The 17,761-nt window shown below is 38.5% G+C and overlaps 1 protein-coding gene across 1 annotated transcript; it reads right to left on the reverse strand.

The window, feature by feature from the left end:
* Nucleotides 1-323: 323 nt before the first annotated feature.
* Nucleotides 324-17,544, reverse strand: Eqtn (equatorin). The gene is made up of 9 exons (XM_075946597.1): nt 17,482-17,544; nt 16,651-16,664; nt 11,144-11,331; nt 9,872-10,063; nt 8,702-8,788; nt 6,513-6,557; nt 5,325-5,384; nt 2,173-2,326; nt 324-759 (listed from the first exon to the last, which is right to left on the reverse strand). Exons 1-9 carry the CDS (start codon nt 17,542-17,544, stop codon nt 324-326), a joined length of 1,239 nt encoding a protein of 412 aa, XP_075802712.1.
* Nucleotides 17,545-17,761: the final 217 nt, after the last annotated feature.

The raw sequence follows: 17,761 nt of genomic DNA on the forward strand, positions 1-17,761 counted from the left end.
ATTGATGGCTCCAAGGAGGTCTTGGGTGTGCTAGTCAAGTGGTCTATCACTGAGCCACTCCCGTGAGTACCTGTCATAACCTAGTCTCCAGCATTGTTTCTATTTGATGAGTTTCCCTTAAATTATTTCCTTGTACATTTCCTTTTAAATAATTCTTATAACAAATAATAAGTGTGATAGTTTTTATTGAACATGCCCTTAGGCCGTCAGAAAACTTAGATGTCTCAGAAATTTGTAGTTTCAAAATTAAGATATTTATGTGAGACACAAAGATCTTTATATATATTTATATATATATATAAAACCAAAGAATTAAAAGTTATTTACTCAGTGATTTGCTGTTTCTCAACCAAAGGCGCCTCAGTGGTCGCCTCATCAACCATGGGCTCCTCATTCCTCACAGGGACGTTCTCACTGATGGGCTGCTCACCCAGCTCCTGGGGAGGAAGGAAGGTTGGATCTTCGGGCGGAATTAAGTCTGGCTCCTCGGGCAGAAGGAAGGCTGACTCCTCGGGCAGAAGGAAAGCTGTTTCTTCCTCGTTTAAGGGTGTTTGATCAGAATCTGCAGAATAATCCATAGGTTTCAACTTTGGCTTTTTTGTGTTGGATCGTTTCAAGTCTGAAGTTGTGTTGGGCCAGTACGAGCCGCTGTCGGCACTCCTGGAATAAGATGTATCCGATATGCCTTCCGACGGGTGGAAGTAAGACAGAGTCGCCAGCTCCGGGTTGACAGAGTATTGACTGCCAAAGCTTTTGTCACTAGAAAGGGGAGAACACATCAGGAGTCATCTTTAGACACGCACACTTGCAACTCAAATCTGAGCAGTTAACTAGAGACGGATGCGGCCAATGTATTAGCTAAGGAATGCAGAAAGTCCAGCTTTTCTTCCATTGTAATTGTATTGTACTCAGTCCTTGTGTAAACGAACCACGAATGCCTGGTGTATACAGCCTGTCTCAAACTTCAATATTAGAATTTAAAAGCCAACACTAAAGGTTGCTTTAATTAATAAAGGCTTAACGAGAAACATAAAATGAGCTGAATTAAGGAAATAAACATTTAGTATTACAGGTTTAATGTGTCGGAGAAGTAGCTCATCAAAGCACCATAGTCAAAGAATAAAATTAATGATAATGGTGAAGATTAAAAAGTAATTTTTTGGAGCTTTAATTTATGATACTGTCCAAAAAAGGTTGTAAAGCGTTCAAAGGGATATATATATGTGTGTGTGTGTGTAATTATTTATATAAATATAAATATTAATATAATAAATATATTTAATTCTTTTTCTTTATTATTCTTTCATACAATACAACCATTATTATTCTTTTATACAATACATTCTTTCATACAATAATTACATATAATATATTCTATATATGTGTATAATTATTTATATAAATATAAATATTAATATAATAAATATATTTAATTCTTTTTCTTTATTATTATTTCATACAACACATCCCAGTGCAGTCTTCTCCCACTCCACCCCACCCAGTTCTCCCCACCTCCCCTTTCCCTCAGATTCACTGTCCCTTTTCCCTTCAGAAAAGAACAGGTCTCCCAGGGACAGCAACTAACCGTGGCATAACACACTACAACAAATCTAGGTGTAAACCCTCCTATCAAGACTGGATGAAGCAACCCAGTAGGAGGAAGAGGATCCCAAGAGCGGGAAAAAGAGTCAGGGACGCCCATGTCTCACTGTTAGTAGTCATATTTTTGTAAGAAAAGAGAAATGATTATTTAAGACAAATATCTAGGCCTCAAGGTGTGAAAGTAGCAGATTTTATGTTTCTTTCAAGGTCTTAAGCAATTCTATAAAAATTTTAAATGTTAAATCCCAAGCAAATGAGTTAATTTAGAAGAGAATAAATGGTGTTTGTACTCCAGGGTTATTTGGTAGGGATGTAGAGCCAGGAAGCATTGTCTGAAGTCTGCATGTCCTTCCTAATCAATTGTGAGTCTACTTATGACTATTTAAAATACTGGGGGTAAAAACAGTAAGGCATTTCCTGAAATAGGGCCCATTTTTAGAATGCATAGAGGAAGTGGATTCTAGCTGAATGTCTTATACATTACTGAGGAGGATCCATATTCCTACCAACCCACCAAAGGTTGGAGGGAGAACAGCATGGACCAGTAAACTGCTAAGGCCAGGGGCTTACCTTAGTTTTCTCAATTTGTACAGCGTGATAAAACAAAATATCAAGAGGGGAATTAAGAGGATAAGGGTCATCAGTGAGATCCCCAGCATTAATTTGAACTTGGCCTCTTCTATCTCGGACAGCTTGTCTTTGTTGGTAGTGTTCAAATCAGAGCCTGGGAGGAGAGAAAGAATACGCAATGGAAAATTGAGCGTTGTGCATGTTTTCCTTGAGGAATAAGGATGACAAAAATCTGTCTGCAGCAATCTCAGCTCACCTTTCCTACACCAGACAATGGCAAAGAGAAGGCCACTCTATTTCCATCCACATACACAGATTTTTTTTCTCTAGTCCTCATAGCAATCTTGGAGTAACTGTGCTTAATTTCATTTTATACACTCCCAAAAGTTTGCAAATCTTCTACTAATAAGAATATGGTTTTAAGCCCGACCTACCCATGATAAAATTTTTATGTCCCAGCCTTTCTTCTTGGCTTTGCTAGAAATCATTCCAACTCTGAAAAGGTTATTGGAACAATTTGCAAGGCACTGGTTCTTCAGAAAGGAAAGGTGGTTCATGCCCTACTGTTGGGCACACACTGGTTATTACTTTAAACTAAAAGTCTGTAGTTTTGGTGGTTTCCTTTATAAGGCTTCAGAGGTAAGATTGCCATTTTGTTACTGAGACCATTAAACTTAGTGTGCCTAATGTTACAAAAAGAAGTAGAAATTCTTTAAAAAGAATAGACTCTTTAGATTCCTGAAATGAATTAAATCACAAAATCATGTCTGGCTCCAGAGGCATTAATAATCTAATAAAAACTAATTGAAATGTTTCTTTAATGTCAGATTTTGGGTATTCATGAGAATACATCTGGCTTAAAATATATTTAATATTGAACTTCCTTTCTCACAGTTCTCCCGGACCCACTCAGTGTTCCAAGGGTCTTCATTACTTTCTAGGTAATATTTAGGTAATAATCAATGACAGGTATAGATTCCCATGTTAATGTTCTCTGACTTTTAAATATTCTAATTATTGTGATTGGGATATAGCCAAGCAGAGCTCTTGCTAGCATGTTGAAAGGTCTAGGTTCAGTCCCTAATACCAACAAAGAGATTTCAAACCAAGTGTAATGAAATGTGTAGTTATCAATGAATATTATATGACTTTGAGGCCCATTTTGGAATGATCAAGTAGATTATATTAAAATGAACTGCCCTCCTAAAGTCTTTTTTTTCCCCATGAGGTAGGATCTAACTTTATAGCTCTGGTCATCCTGAAACTCAGCTCCCAAAAGTCTTTATAAGTAGGTATGCTCTTGGAGTTAACTCATAGATTTTCTAGCTACTGTCTTGTCTCCTAGAAATCAAGCCACATCCCCTGTCTGGACTTCCTCATGGCTGCCTAGGTCTCTCCTAACAAAGGACTGTAACTATCATTTCCTACACTGTGAATATGTATGACTCTTATTGGTTAATAAAAAGCTGACAGACTATAACTAGGCAGGAAGTATAGGTGGAACAGCAGACACAGAGGACTTTGGGAAGAAGAGCAGAGTTTGAAGAGATGCCAGTTAGCCTCCCAGGAAGCAAAACATGATAGAGGACAGGTAAAGACACAAGCCATGTGGCAATACATGGATTAATAGAAATGGGTTAATTTAAATGTAAGAGTTAGTTAGTAATAAGCCTGAGCTATCAGCCGAGCATTTATAATTTGTATTATGCCTCTGTGTGGGTTATTTGGCATGGGGTGATCAAGACAGGAAACATCCAAAGGATATTTGAAGTTTGCCTCAGTCTCCCTTTTCTACAGATCCCTTACTCTTCCTAACACAGCACAAGATCAAAGAAGTCAAGGTCAGAACCAGAGAAGCCTTTACAATGTCTAACCAATGGAAGTTACAGAAAGTTAACTGCAGGTTTGGGGTGGCTTTTGCTTTATGCCTCAATTTCTTCATAAAATAGAGTTGGTGGGAGAACTGACACGTGGCTAAAACACCAGATTACCCGATATATAGTGTGTCCTCAAAAAATGGTAGAAAACCAGTCAGCTCCAAGTTCAATCATTTAAATGCCAAGTAGAGAGAAGACAACATATTTTTAAGGTGACTTGCTATTTGTCATCCCTGCATATAAAAGACTTTTCATTTTCTTAAAGCAGCTCAAGGCAAGAGCTACATTTGTCAGATAATTCATTACAGAACTGAGCATATGGATGTCAGATATGCCACCAAATATATCTATTTTCCAAATATTTATTTGTAGGACAAGGGGTTTGAGAAACATTTGTTAGGGACTGCAGACCCTCAGACCCTGAACTTTCTATGACCTCTTGCCTGGTGGAGTAAACAACTTGTTTTCTTATGCTTGCAGCTGCTCTGAGCACCAAACCCTCATGAGTTCCTGATAACAAGGAAGTGCCTTCTGATGGGCTGGCAGTAGAAAGTCCTGAGAGCTAGGGCATGGCCACTATTCAAGGAGAGCACTATACAGGCTGTCCTGGAACACAATAAAAGAGGCATTCTTGCTTCAAGAGTGACCCATGTCTCTGTGTATTCTTTAATCCCAAGACCCTTGCCTGATCACAGTTCCAGGTGGTGCAGACATCACAAAATTTAAAACATTGCCTTTTAATACAACTTTCATTCAAAGTAGGAGTTTGGTTCTTCATGCTTAAGTCAGGAGGCACACAGCCACCTGTAACTTCAGTTCCAGGGGACCTGACAGCCTCTTCTGGTCTCCACAAGCACCTGCACACATGTGGTACACACACACACACACACACACACTAAGTCTTAACATAAAAAATGAATGGGATAAGGACACTCTACTTTTGTTATTGTTTTCTTTACATTTAAAACTTTAAAGTAAAGCCCATTTTTAAAAGACTATATATTGTATGTATTATTCACTTACCTATCTTAATCTGTTTCAACATTGTAAGTCAAAAGACAAAGAGATGATAATAGTCATTGGTAAAGGAGCAACAAGAATACTTGAGAAGCATAATTTGTCTAATGGAGTCAATGTCCCTTTGATGTGGCATTAACCATCTCCAGTCTCCCACATACACTCACTACCCTTTGCTATGAGAAATTGTTTCACAATGCAACCACTAAAATTCAGGTGATATTTATGTATTTGTTAATTGAAGTACTTTGTTCTTACTTGGAATTGCTTGATAGAGTTGATCTTTATCATCCATGTTCACGGAGGTTTCATTTATAACTGTTAAAGACAATATGTTGATGTTATAAGTAACATTCACTCACTATTAAATTTTTTGCAAGTGTGTAAAAGTGTGTGTATAATATGTGAAGGCTGTTATTATTCGTTGTAGTATTGTTTTGTAAAGGGAACATCTCTATAACTTACGTTCAGAAGAGCTTATCTAATACACTCCTATTTCCTGTAAGGTTCATCATAGTATTTAGTATATATTAAATACTTAGTGTTTATTTAACATAGTATTTATTAACAAACCATTTAATACTATACTTAGGGGCCATTTCAAGGTATGATTGTCAGGCACCTGTCAGGCAACTAAAAATATTTGAAACTGTGCCAATATCAACAAATGATCTTGAAGGTTCTACAAATATTGATTTTAGGTTAAAAGAAATCTTAGTCTTGAGTAGATAATATTTATTGTAAATACACAATATACAAATAATAATTGAGTGAATATGATGAATATTTTATTTTATAATGTACATATATGACACCTACATTCCATAATGTCCTTCTGTATCTGTGCAGAATACATGCATGCATAGATGGATCTTTGTATTGTATTGCGCATGTGTGCTTGTGTAGTCATGCTACACACATCATCTTCATGCACAAATATACATTGATACTTTACACTTTTATGTGCATTGCTTAGATGTGCATGTCTGTGTGTTTTTGCCCATGCTGTTCCAAACATAAAGGGACTACATTGGGTAAAAGCCTGGCTAAAAATGCTGCATCATGCACTTAGGTGAATGGTTTTTGATCTGGGCTCATCTGTTTCTGGAGTGAAAGCTATAAAATAGGAATGTCAAGATAGTTACAATACAAGGACAAGAAAACCAACGTCATTATAACAGCAAGTGTCCTCTCTGATTTTAAGATACGCTCTAGACTCTAACATTTGTAGGAGGATATACATCTGGGTGCAGAAGAATCAGAACTGCAGCTTTATCATTTCTCTGCATATTACAGTTGCTATTGCAAGGGGCAGTAAACATGAACTTATTAATTATTGCTAGAAATATTTAGAACGGTCTTGTGTTTCTATATAAAATGTTAGAAAAATAACATCAATATAAATGTTAGAAACACTTCCCCAGCCACCTAACTGCATGAATTTACCTTTAGCTAGCATTGTCCAAAATGCAGGCACATTGGGGGTTGATGCTGTTTAAAGAGATAACAAGGGTAATGAGTGAGAATCTATTGTCTACAAATACGTACTCCCTCAAAAACTATAGGAGAATTATCCTGGGTTGCCATAGCTTCACAAATACTTTATAAGGAACAGTGGTCTGATCTTGGGAAGAAAATAAAACCATGATTATTAAGTTTGTAGCCTCCCATTCCCAAGACCCTCCCTCAAATAATCTTAGGAAACATTAATTGTTGTGACCAGAGATACATTTATTCCTTAATCAAATAGAAAATTTTACATTGTCATCAAAAATGTTAAAACAATCCCATATATACCATATAATTATCCTAGTTAGATATAAGAATTTATAATTGTATTATATATATAAAACACAAATATATATATGTAGTCCCCATGGTTTGTCAGGGACCTCTGAAAAGGGACTCTTACATATTTGCCACTTAAAAGACTCCAGGATGACTCTAAATGAGAGTAGTATGGATTCTTTAGGAATGCTAGCCACTTATGTCATGTTCAGAGCAGTGAAAGCTAATTGCATAAGTCATATAACAATATGCTCCAGATATCAATACAGTGTAGTAGGTTTAATACTTTGTGTATGTTTACGAGGGGGTTCATTAGGTGTTTCTTCTTCTTCACTGATGGATTTTTCTGATGATTTTTCCGTTGTCTTGATGAGTTTGTCTAGGAAAAGAGATAAAGCATTTTCAGCGTATTAAAACACTGACCAAATACTGGGGTTTCCATGCTTTAGACTAAAAATGGAACAAAGACAAGGAGAGAACAAAGGAAGAGAATATCAATTTTATCAGAAATGAAGAGTAGGAAGGAAGACACCAGAAAATAGTGTTTTCGTGGTTATGGAGTATCTGAAATAGGACCAATATGTCTGTACTGCATGAAAGAGAGATAAAGCATAGAACCAAGCCCTTTAGAGGCAATGGTGAGCTATTGGCTAAACTGGCTTGGGCAGGCTCCCTACACAGGCCTTAGTATAGATCTCAGCTTATCGTGTGTCCATGTGGTCCTACCACTGAGTGCTTGGGCTGTATTAGTTAACTTAACAAATAGTAGCATAAGGTCCATATGGGACACCACCCCACCAAAGGGGGATTCCAAGGAGGGGCAGAATTAATCCACAGAGTCCACAAATCCGTCACAGGTATTTGTTACTAACAAAGAATAGAAAAGGGAATGTATTTCTGAAAGAAATATTCAGACAGAACTCAAAACAGGTGAATAATCCAAGCTACAATGCAACCATCTATCCTAAGAACATCCAGGTGCCTCAGTTTATCCCCACTGTCCACGGAGCAGTAGTAACAATGCTCAAGCAATTTATTGTTAGTGAAAGCTATCCTGGGGCTCACCGTTTATTTGATAGGCTAGTTCTTCTGGAATGTTCCCACAAGGCCCATATGTAGAAAGCACGAAGTTTTTTCTACCCAACTTTGTTGACCATCTTCTAGTTGTGGGGTTTTGGAATCTCTCGCTTGGGTACTATGGTCTTCACTAACCCATTGTATAGGCAATTTGAGGTGTCTGACATCCAGAGTCAGCGAACTGTAACTTACCCCACACCACTCAAGACGTTTGCTCTACGCAAGCAAGATACCCCTGGTGGTTTACCTAAGTTTGCCCTAAACGTGTGACTGCCACACGACTTGGAAATGCTCAAATGCTCCATCATTGCCAAGGAAATTTATTCGTAATTAATGAGTCTGCCCCAGTATTAAAATTGCCGTAGCCAGAAAGAGTCACCTTTTTTGCCATTTCACACCATTCAAAGTATAAAAGAGAAAATAATCCCACAAATATGGGTCTACTAAAGATGAGTAGCAGCCTGGAATCCTAAATTTAGTTAATGTTTCTTTCCATGCAAACAGGGGAACGGGAGGTTTGGAAATAAGAGACCGTCTGCCTCTTCTGGAATGTTCACTGTGATGGTGGTCATGGGGCGTCACAGAAAATGGTGTGAAAGAAAACCTAGGAAAAAACAAACCAGGAGATGCCATAACTCTGCTGGCTTCCAGAAGAACAAGATGGGCTCCAGAGGGGCACCCTGAGGCCTCACCCCTTTCCCCGGTGCTGTTCTGGGACCTTGTCCTAAGGTCTTTGCACGTGGAGTAGCAACAGTGCATTCAGTACTTACAGTTCTTCAGCGCGAACTTCAGGTTCGTGGTGGCACTCACAGATATTTCCGAGTCTGTGCCATTGGAGTTTTGTGTGGTGAACACATCTACAAACAGAAAATCAGAAGTCTTTAGCAATCACCAATTGTCCATTTTATTTTTTTCTTTGTAGTATCCATTGACTAATGAAAAAAATAATTATATAAAAAAAGGATGAGACTTTTTCTTTTTCAAAGAAAGTGGAGCAAGGGGCAAGCTGAAAATTCATAAGGAAAAAAGTCAAACTAGTTTTCTTATGATAAACAACTTTGAGAAACAATTACTGAGGACATTCATGGGACATATGTATATAAGATGTCAAAATCAATTTGTGAGGGGAAAATGTCACTAAATCTTAACCCTAGTGCTTCAGAAAATGAGACAGGAGTAGAGCTAGGTTTGCTGAGAATATAATTAAGACAGGAGGAGGGTGTGCTCCCAAATGGGTTTGACTAATGTTATTGTGCAAGAGGGAAGACTGCACACAGAAACAGGAAGGATATTACGTGAAGAGGGGGAGGGCACAAACAGGCTTCCACAAGTGAAAGCAAACCCGATCCCCCACAGCTGAGGGAAGCAGGAAAGGTTCTCGACCTTTGCTTTGGATGGAGCCCTGACTTGATTGGTTCTTCTATGCTTTTAGACTTCCAGCCCCTAGAGCTATAGGAAAATAGTGTTCTATTGTTTTTATGCTCCTAATTTGTTTCAGAAGCTTTAAGAAATGGACCCACACCTCAAAATAAGTTTTGGCTAGTTACCATCAAATTAGATTAGTTTTTACTAAAGCGAGTATCACAATGCCGTGATGGACCACAGTAGACAGAATTAGTAGCAAAGATAGTCTTATGCGATTTTTTTTTTTTTGGTTTTTCGAGACAGGGTTTCTCTGTGGCTTTGGAGCCTGTCCTGGAACTAGCTCTGTAGACCAGGCTGGTCTCGAACTCACAGAGATCCGCCTGCCTCTGCCTCCCGAGTGCTGGGATTAAATGTCTCACGCGAAAAGCTGTAAGAAATAAGACTGTAATTTTACACACTGAAGTGTCTACAAAGTAAATTAGAGTTTCAAAACTGGGAAATAAAATGATAACGAGAGATTAAAAGGCAGGACTAGGAAAAACCAAACCCGTGCAATCAGAGCTTTAAAAACTTACATTGTTTCATATCTTTAAAGTATTTTTCATTTTTCTCGTTAGCAGAGGTGTCACCTTCATTTTCTTTTAGTTTGTGTATGACAGGATTAGATTCTGCATTTTTGTCATCTTCATGTCCAGTGTCATTGTTGTTCAGATTTTCATCATCTGAGTAATACTGTTCTTCATCTGACGGCATATCTTCAAGGTCCTCTGATACAAAAGACAGGACACGCCATGGGACAAATGAGATTTAAAAGTTAAATTATAGGACACCTCCAACTTTCAATCCTCCTGCAAAAAAACTGGCCATTTTCTGACTTTCTATAATTGAGGATCAACCTTCTGATTAGCTAATTTGCTAATTTTAAAGTTTTGTGGGTTTTTTGTTTTTGTTTTTTTTTGTTTTTTTTTACTTACGTCCTGCACTGAGCTGTAGATTGCTTATGTCTGGGAGAAAAACCTCAAATAAAAAGATAAACAATAAAAAATACATTGAGAAATAGATGTGATTGATCCAGCAATCTACTGTCTCCTCGGGGCTTCCTTCTCGTGGCCCAGGAGGCCCAAAGACTCAGTAGGACATTATGACATCACTGGGAAACAGAATGCCAGAGAAATGCCCAGCTTTGTGGTTCCATATTATGACCATTTCATTCTTGGCGTCAAGATGGTTTTAGTTTTTAAAAAAAAATAAACTTTTTTCTTTGAAAGGTAACAAATGTGTTTTTACAAAATAATTTTAGTTATTGGTCCATGAATTGTAATTCATCAGTCTTGTTGATAGTGACATAAAAACTTTAAGAACTTTGGGGTTGTTTCTAATGACATCATACGCTTCAGAGAGCTGCAATCTGCTAAAAACAAAGCAAAACAACAATAAATAAAATAAAAGCCTCATCAGGGAAAGCAAAACTCAAATCTTAATCCAAATACCTTATAAGTTCTCATTCATAAACTATTTGACTACAATTCTTTAAGAAAAATTTTGTGAAACGTCTTTTTATTTTAAGAATTATTTTCATTATAAGATATGCTTGTTTTGTTTAATACATTTTTTCAACGCCATCCAACTTCTACTTCACATTTTAATGGAGAAAATTATCTAATACTTAACAGTTAAAAAGTTGCTCCAGCATGAATAGTTTTGTCATGGATCACATATGTAAAAACAATGAATGAACAATAAAGACAGAGAACTGATTGATAGTTCTACAGGACCACCTAACTATGAGGGATGCTAGTTTTAATTATTATTGATGATAACCCCTCCACATCAGATGCTATCCATACTTACAACATAAACATCAGGAAAAAGAGCATAATGCCGCAGGACTTTATGTTTGTCTTCAGTGAGGGGGGAGGTCATAAGTGAAGTAAAACCTGTGGTCCTTCGCTGACGGTGCCTTGGCGACATGGTAGAGTCTTCACCCGACATTGAGAAGGAACACCCAGTGGCACGGCCAGCACCCACACAGAACCTATGAAGGACCACCAAGAGGTATGATCAGCATTTGCGACCTGACTGACCCATGAAGGTTATATTTCAAACATTTATTCCATTGAAGTCCAATACAGTAAAATGGCCTACAGAAAGCTTGCTCAATCAACTGGTTTAGAAAACACTTGCTATAAGGCCTTTCTTTCGATCAACAAGTCCAACATGTCAATGGTGGTCTAAAGACTAGAAACAAACTCCAGCAAGCAACCCTTTTCAAATGTTGGGAAATGTGTCCCCCCACCCCAACAAACTAGTGTGATAAGAGCGTTTGCATGCAGTCTAAGAATGGAGATTAGTAGCCAGGCAGTGGCAGTGCACACCTTTAATCCTAGCACTTGGGAGGATCTCTGTGAGTTCAAGGCCATCCTTGTCTACAGAGGAAGTTCCAGGACAGGCTCCAAAACTACAGAGAAATCCTGTCTCGGAAAAAAAAAAAAGAATAGAGATGAGTATGTTACTTTGTCAGGTTGGCTTTCTATTGGGTTTTTCAAAGCTTTTGTGTGCATGTTGTGTGCTTGCATCTGTGTGCACATGCATTGCAGGCATCTAGAGGTTAGCCTGGATGTCATCCTCAGAAACACTGCTTGCCCTTTCTCTCTCCTAGTTCTTACATCCTCTCACTCCTCAACCTCTCATTCTTTCTGCTCATCTGTCTTCTTCTGCCCTTGTCTCTCCCCTCCTCCTTTCTATTCTTTCTCTCACTTTCCTATGCCCCTATCATCTCTATCTCTTTCCCCTCTCTTCCTCTCCTACCTTCCTCTATCCTTTTATCTCTCACTCTCCTTTCTTCTCTCTTCTGTATCTCTCCCCTCTATCTCCTTACCCTCTCTCCCTCATCTTTTCTCTTCATTCTCTCATTCTGTCTTCTCTATTCTTGCCTCTTTCCTGTCTGTCCCCTTTCTCCCTCTGCACTCCCCTTCCCTTTCTCTGCTCTTTCTCCTCTTCCATTTCTTCCTCTTTCCCCCTCTACTCTCTCCTTCTTTCTCTCTCCTCTCTCCCATCTCTTTCCTTTCTCTCTTCTATTTCCTCTTATTCCCCCTTTCTCCCATTTTATTCTCCTCTCTCTACCGTTACCCCCACCCCTTCTCTCGCTCCCGACTCTTTTCCCTCTTCCTTACATTCCACTTCCCCTTTCTCTGTCTCCTAACTCTCCTTCCTCTTTTCTCCCACTTTGCTCTCTGCCTTGTCTCCCTCTCTGTATCATCTCTTCCCTGTCTCTCCTCTCTATCTTTCCTTCTCACTCCTTCCTCATCACATTCTCATCTTTTTCTCTTTTCTCCTTCCCCTCTGTCTCCTTTGTCTCCACTCTCTCTTCTCTCTTTCCCCATTTATCTTTGCTCTCTACCTTTTTCTCTCTTCCCTCCCTCCTCCTCTTATGCATACCTCATCTCTCCCTGCCCTCTTCTCTGTAGTCCTCCCTCCCTTTAATCCTCCCTCTTGCCTCTTCTTTCTCTCCCTTATCTCACATCTTCTTCCTCTCCACTTTCCTCTCTAGCTCCTCACTCTCTCCCATCTCTCCCCTCATATTTTATTTTCACTCTCTCATTATTGTTCCTTCTGTACTCTCTTCTCTTTCCCTCTCTCACACACTCTCTCCTCAATCCCCCATTTTCCTCCTTCTCTCCTACTCCATTCTCCTGCCTCCCACCCCTCTTTCACCTCTCACTGTGTTCCCTATTACCTTTCTCTGCCCTTACCCTTAACCCTTCTCTCCTGTCTCTTGTTTCAACTGTCTCTCACTTATATCGCATGCTTCCCTTTCTCTTCTCCTGTTACTGTTTCCTTTCCTGTATCTCTCCTCTCTTTCTCCCCTCTTTCTCTCTCCTATATCACCCCTCTTATTTCCTTTCTCTTACTGCTATTCTATCTCCACTACCTCTCCTTCATCTCTCTCTCTCTTTCTATCCCCTCTATCTAATGTGCATTGATAACATAGCAGAAGGATATACTTGTACATATCTGCAAATACCTGGGGTAGAACATCAGGTCACATTTTTTTGAATAGTGTAGTTCCCTGGAATATTCAAGTACATAGTGTAAATAGAGATTATGGTACAACAACAATAATGACAAAGAAAGAGAGAGGGGAGAGAGAGAAGAGATGGGACAGGAGCATGAGGAAGGTCACAGAAAAGAGAAAGAAGAGATATGGGACACAGAGAGGTGATGGTGAGAGGAGAGTGATGTGGGAGAAGGGATAGAGAGAGGAGATGGGGACAGAGAGGTGTAAATAGATTTTTCTTTGGGCTGCCAGCTCATAAGAAATGACACAAAGACTTATTAATTATGAAAACTCAGCCTCTAACTTAGACTTGTCTCATTAGCTTTTATAACTTAAATTAATTCATTTCTATACACAGATGTGTTGCCATGTGACTAACAGCTTTTACTTTTCCTCCTGCACATCCATCTGCTCCTTCTATCTCCATTGATGTCTCCTCCTTTCTTCTTTTCAGAGCTCTCTGTCCCCAGAAGTCCAACCTAACCTATTTCTGCTCACCTAATTGCCATAGGCTTTTTATTAAACCAATCACAGTGACACATATTCACAGACTGTAAAGAAATAATCCACAATAGAGGAATGAGAGAGATGAGATGGAAAAGAAGGGAAAAAGAGAAGGGGAGATAGACAAATTAGAGAGAAGAGAAAATGAGAGACAGAGAAAATACCGGGAGAGTAAGAGAGGAAAGAGGGATGAGAGATGAAGTCAAGAAAGAGAAGAAAGGAGTTAGGAAGAAGAGAAAGGAAAGTGATGAGACAATAAGACCAGACAGATGGAAGGGAGTGAAAGGGGGGGGAGAGAGAGAGAGAGAGAGAGAGAGAGAGAGAGAGAGAGAGAGAGAAAGAGAGACAGAGGGAGATAGACAGAAACAGAGAGAGGAAAGACCAATGAGAGGTGAGGGATCATGTTGAGGGAGTATAGAGAAAAACGTGAGGCAGAGGGGGAGAAAGTGGAGAGGAGAGAGTCACCAGGGAGAGTGACAGATGAGAGAAAGGATGGAAAGTTATGAGAGAAATGAAGAGAAGTGAGAGAGATGAGAGAAGAGTGTGGGAGAGATGGAAAGAAAGAGGTAATATAGGTGAGGGTGGAGAGAGGGAAGACAATGGAAGGAGAGAGAGAGCAAAGACATAGAGGACAGAGAGTAGAGAGAGAAGAGAAAGACAGGGAGAGAGGCACTTCCAGCATTCTAAACTATAGGAGCCTAGAATCTGGGTATAGAATTCTGTGCAGGTGTACAGGAAGTCAATGTTCAGCTTCTAGGGACTGGCAGTTTGTCTTAAGTAAAACAAAGTGCAAGGCAGGTTGAGTGTATAGTTAAAACCAAGTATGACTAAGATAACAATTAAATGATGGAGACTTGAGTTGTTGCAACAGTGGAAAACACAGTTAACATTTCCCCAATCTCAGAAACAAACTATAAAGTAAGAAATGCTTCTAAGGAAATAGTAAAAGATATTATCAAGAATGGCCACAGACTATTCAAGTTGTACATAAGCAGGGCACAGCAGCTCTTAGTCTTTCAAAGGTATAAATACTCCTAACTTTAAAATGGTTAGCTGACAAACCTGTGAAGGTGAAACAATGGCATTTGACATCAGAAAAATTACAGACACTAGAACAGCTGGTACTTGAGCAGTTAAATGATCAACATACTGAAGAATTGACCAGTCCTTGAAATTTTCCTACATTTGTTATAAAAATAGCAGGAAAATGGAGAATGTTTACATATTTAAGAGCCAAAACTAAGGTGGTTCAGCCAATGGGCTAGAATTCCCTTGCATTCTTTATTATCTAAGGGATGGTCTATTATAATGATTTATTTAAAAGATTGCTTCCTTTTTTTTTTACTATAACTATACAAGAACAGGACAGAGGAAAGTTCGCCTTCACAGTTGCTACTTGTAATAAATTCCCAGCCTGTTAAAAGATGCCATTAGAATATTCTTCCACAAGGAATGTTAAATAGCCCCACCTTTTGTCAATATTTTATACAACACCAACATCCATTATAACTAATTTGTAAGCCAGGCGGTGGTGGCGCACACCTTTAATCCCAGCACTTGGGAGGCAGAAGCAGGCCAATCTCTGTGAGTTTGAGGCCAGCCAGGTCTACAAGAGCTAGTTCCAGGACAGCTAGGACAGTTACACAGAGAAACCCTGTCTCGAAAAACGATAATAATAATAACAACAACTAATTTGTAAACAGTTCCCTGAATCTATAATTTACCATTATATGGATGATATCTTACTGGCTGATCCAGACTCAGATACATTAGAAAAAAATATTTGAAGAGGTAAAAAAAAAATTACCTTGCTAGCGATTACAAATTGCTTCTGAAAAAAAAAACACAGAGGAGAGTCTGTTAATTATTTAGGATATAAGATAGGTTTTCAGAAAAATCAACAATCAAAAGTACAAATCAAGAGCTCAATTATGAACTCTTAATGATTTTCAAAAATTTCTGGGAGATAATAACTTGCTATGTCCTACAATTGGAGTAATAACTCAAGAACTAAGTAATTTATTTCAAACCTTACAAAAGGATGTAAACAGTCAAAGAAAATTATCAGCTGGGTCTGAGAGAGAATTGGCTCTGCAGTGCAGAAATTAAAGGATGTACATGTGGTTCACTTAGATCCAATGCTTGATTGTATTTTAGTTATTTATTTATTGCTTGATTGTATTTTAGTTATTTTGCCATATACTCATTCTCCCACAGGAATTCTTATGCAGAGAGAAGATAATATCCTAGAATGAATATTTTGCCACACAAACAGGCTGCTGTTTTTTCTTGTTGACCATGTCCTTTGCTTTACAGAAGCTTTTCAGTTTCAGGAAGTCCCATTTATTAATTTTTGCTCTCAGTGTCTGTGCTACTGGGGTTATATTTAGGAAGTGGTCTTCTGTGCCAATGTGTTCAAGTGTACTTCCCTCTTTCTCTTCTGTGAGGTTCAGTGTGGTTGGTTTTATATTGAGATCTTTGATCCATTTGGACTTAAGTTTTGTGCATAGCAATAGATATGGATCTATTTTCATTCTTCTAATGTTAATATCCAATTACACTAACATCATTTGTTGAAAATGCTTCCTTTTTCCCATTTTCCTGTCAGCAAGGCAGACTTACAACTTGGATTAGAAAGATAGCTTACAAACTTTTAATGAAACATCCAATGGTTTAAAAACCTTATTTAAAATGTCCTACGGGAGACCTTGGGTCACTAAGTAAAATTCTTAAAGGGAGTAGTGATCTAAATTCCAGTAGACAGCTTACAGAAGCTGCCAGACAGGTACTTACCCAGGTAGAGTATACTATACAGAAACAGCAAAAACATTATATTAATTATGATCAGCCTTGACAAGCATGTATATTACCTACAAAATTTACTCCTACAGCAGTGTTAGGGCAAATGGCCGGCTTCTATGTCTGCACCTTCCTGTTTCACCAATTAAGGTATTAAGCCCTTATTTTGAAGCAGCAACTTGCTTTAACACACACACATAAAAGAAATAAAATCTAAGAGATATTTTGGCAGAGAACCAACTATGATAAATGCTCCTTATACTAAACAACAGATTGATTGGTTATTTCAAAATAGTGATTCTTGAGCAATTGTGTTTGCTCAGTTTAAAGGCCAGATAAATAATCTTTCCCCAGATGATCTGTTGCCACAATTTGCACAAATACATTCCTTTATTTTTTCTAAAGTTGTAGCAAAAGATCCCTGAAAAGATGTTATGCTAAATTTTACAGCTGGTTCGTCCAATAAAAGAGCGGCATATGTTGTTAATCGTAAAAAGAAATTGTGGAGCATGGCCATAGCTCCTTGAAAACAACTTAAAAGGATAAAAACAAAAAAATTAAAAATTGCCACATAATGCCTTAAGTTATACACCTTTTATGGATGCCCACGAGCAATCTGCTGCAGAAGAGATTTTGGCATGATGACACCAAGGTGACCTTTGCTAAGGCAAGGTAAAAAAAAAAAAAAAAAAAACCCTTTCACTGGATTTTGGAAAAGACCTGACCCTGTATCAATTTGGGGTCAAGAATATGCTAATGTTTTTTTCACAGGAAAAAAAATAAAGCTGTATGAGATGACTGTATATCCAACAGAAAAATGCCAACCCTGATGATATCGTAGCCGCTGATGACTCCATAGGAGAAGCAGAAAGAGGTTCCTGAATCCATGATCCCGACTTCCTCATCCCACTGTTCTGCAGCCTGATGAATGGGGGACCTGAACCAAGGATCCTGACAACAGTTTGCTGCAGTCTGACAAGGGAAAGAAGATTGTGGCGATGACTGGTGATTTCTAGCCTCTTGATGGACTTGCTACACAGACTTCCAGACCTAGTAAGTCCTGTTTACCTTGAAGCCTGACCAGAAACACAAACTGAACAGTTGA

This window comes from Microtus pennsylvanicus, chromosome 13 (genome assembly GCF_037038515.1).
Source record: "Microtus pennsylvanicus isolate mMicPen1 chromosome 13, mMicPen1.hap1, whole genome shotgun sequence".
In the NCBI taxonomy this organism is placed as follows: Eukaryota; Metazoa; Chordata; class Mammalia; order Rodentia; family Cricetidae; genus Microtus; species Microtus pennsylvanicus.

Excerpts from the sequence above, each read along its gene's own strand:
- Eqtn (XM_075946597.1), bottom strand. The coding sequence starts at position 17,544 with ATGGATTCAGGAACCTCTTTCTGCTTCTCCTATGGAGTCATCAGCGGC. Across the intron at positions 8,789-9,871 it reads CTTTAAAGATATGAAACAAT|ATGTGTTCACCACACAAAAC; the intron begins GTAAGTTTTTAA and ends TTCTGTTTGTAG. Across the intron at positions 5,385-6,512 it reads TTGGACAATGCTAGCTAAAG|TTATAAATGAAACCTCCGTG; the intron begins GTAAATTCATGC and ends TGTCTTTAACAG.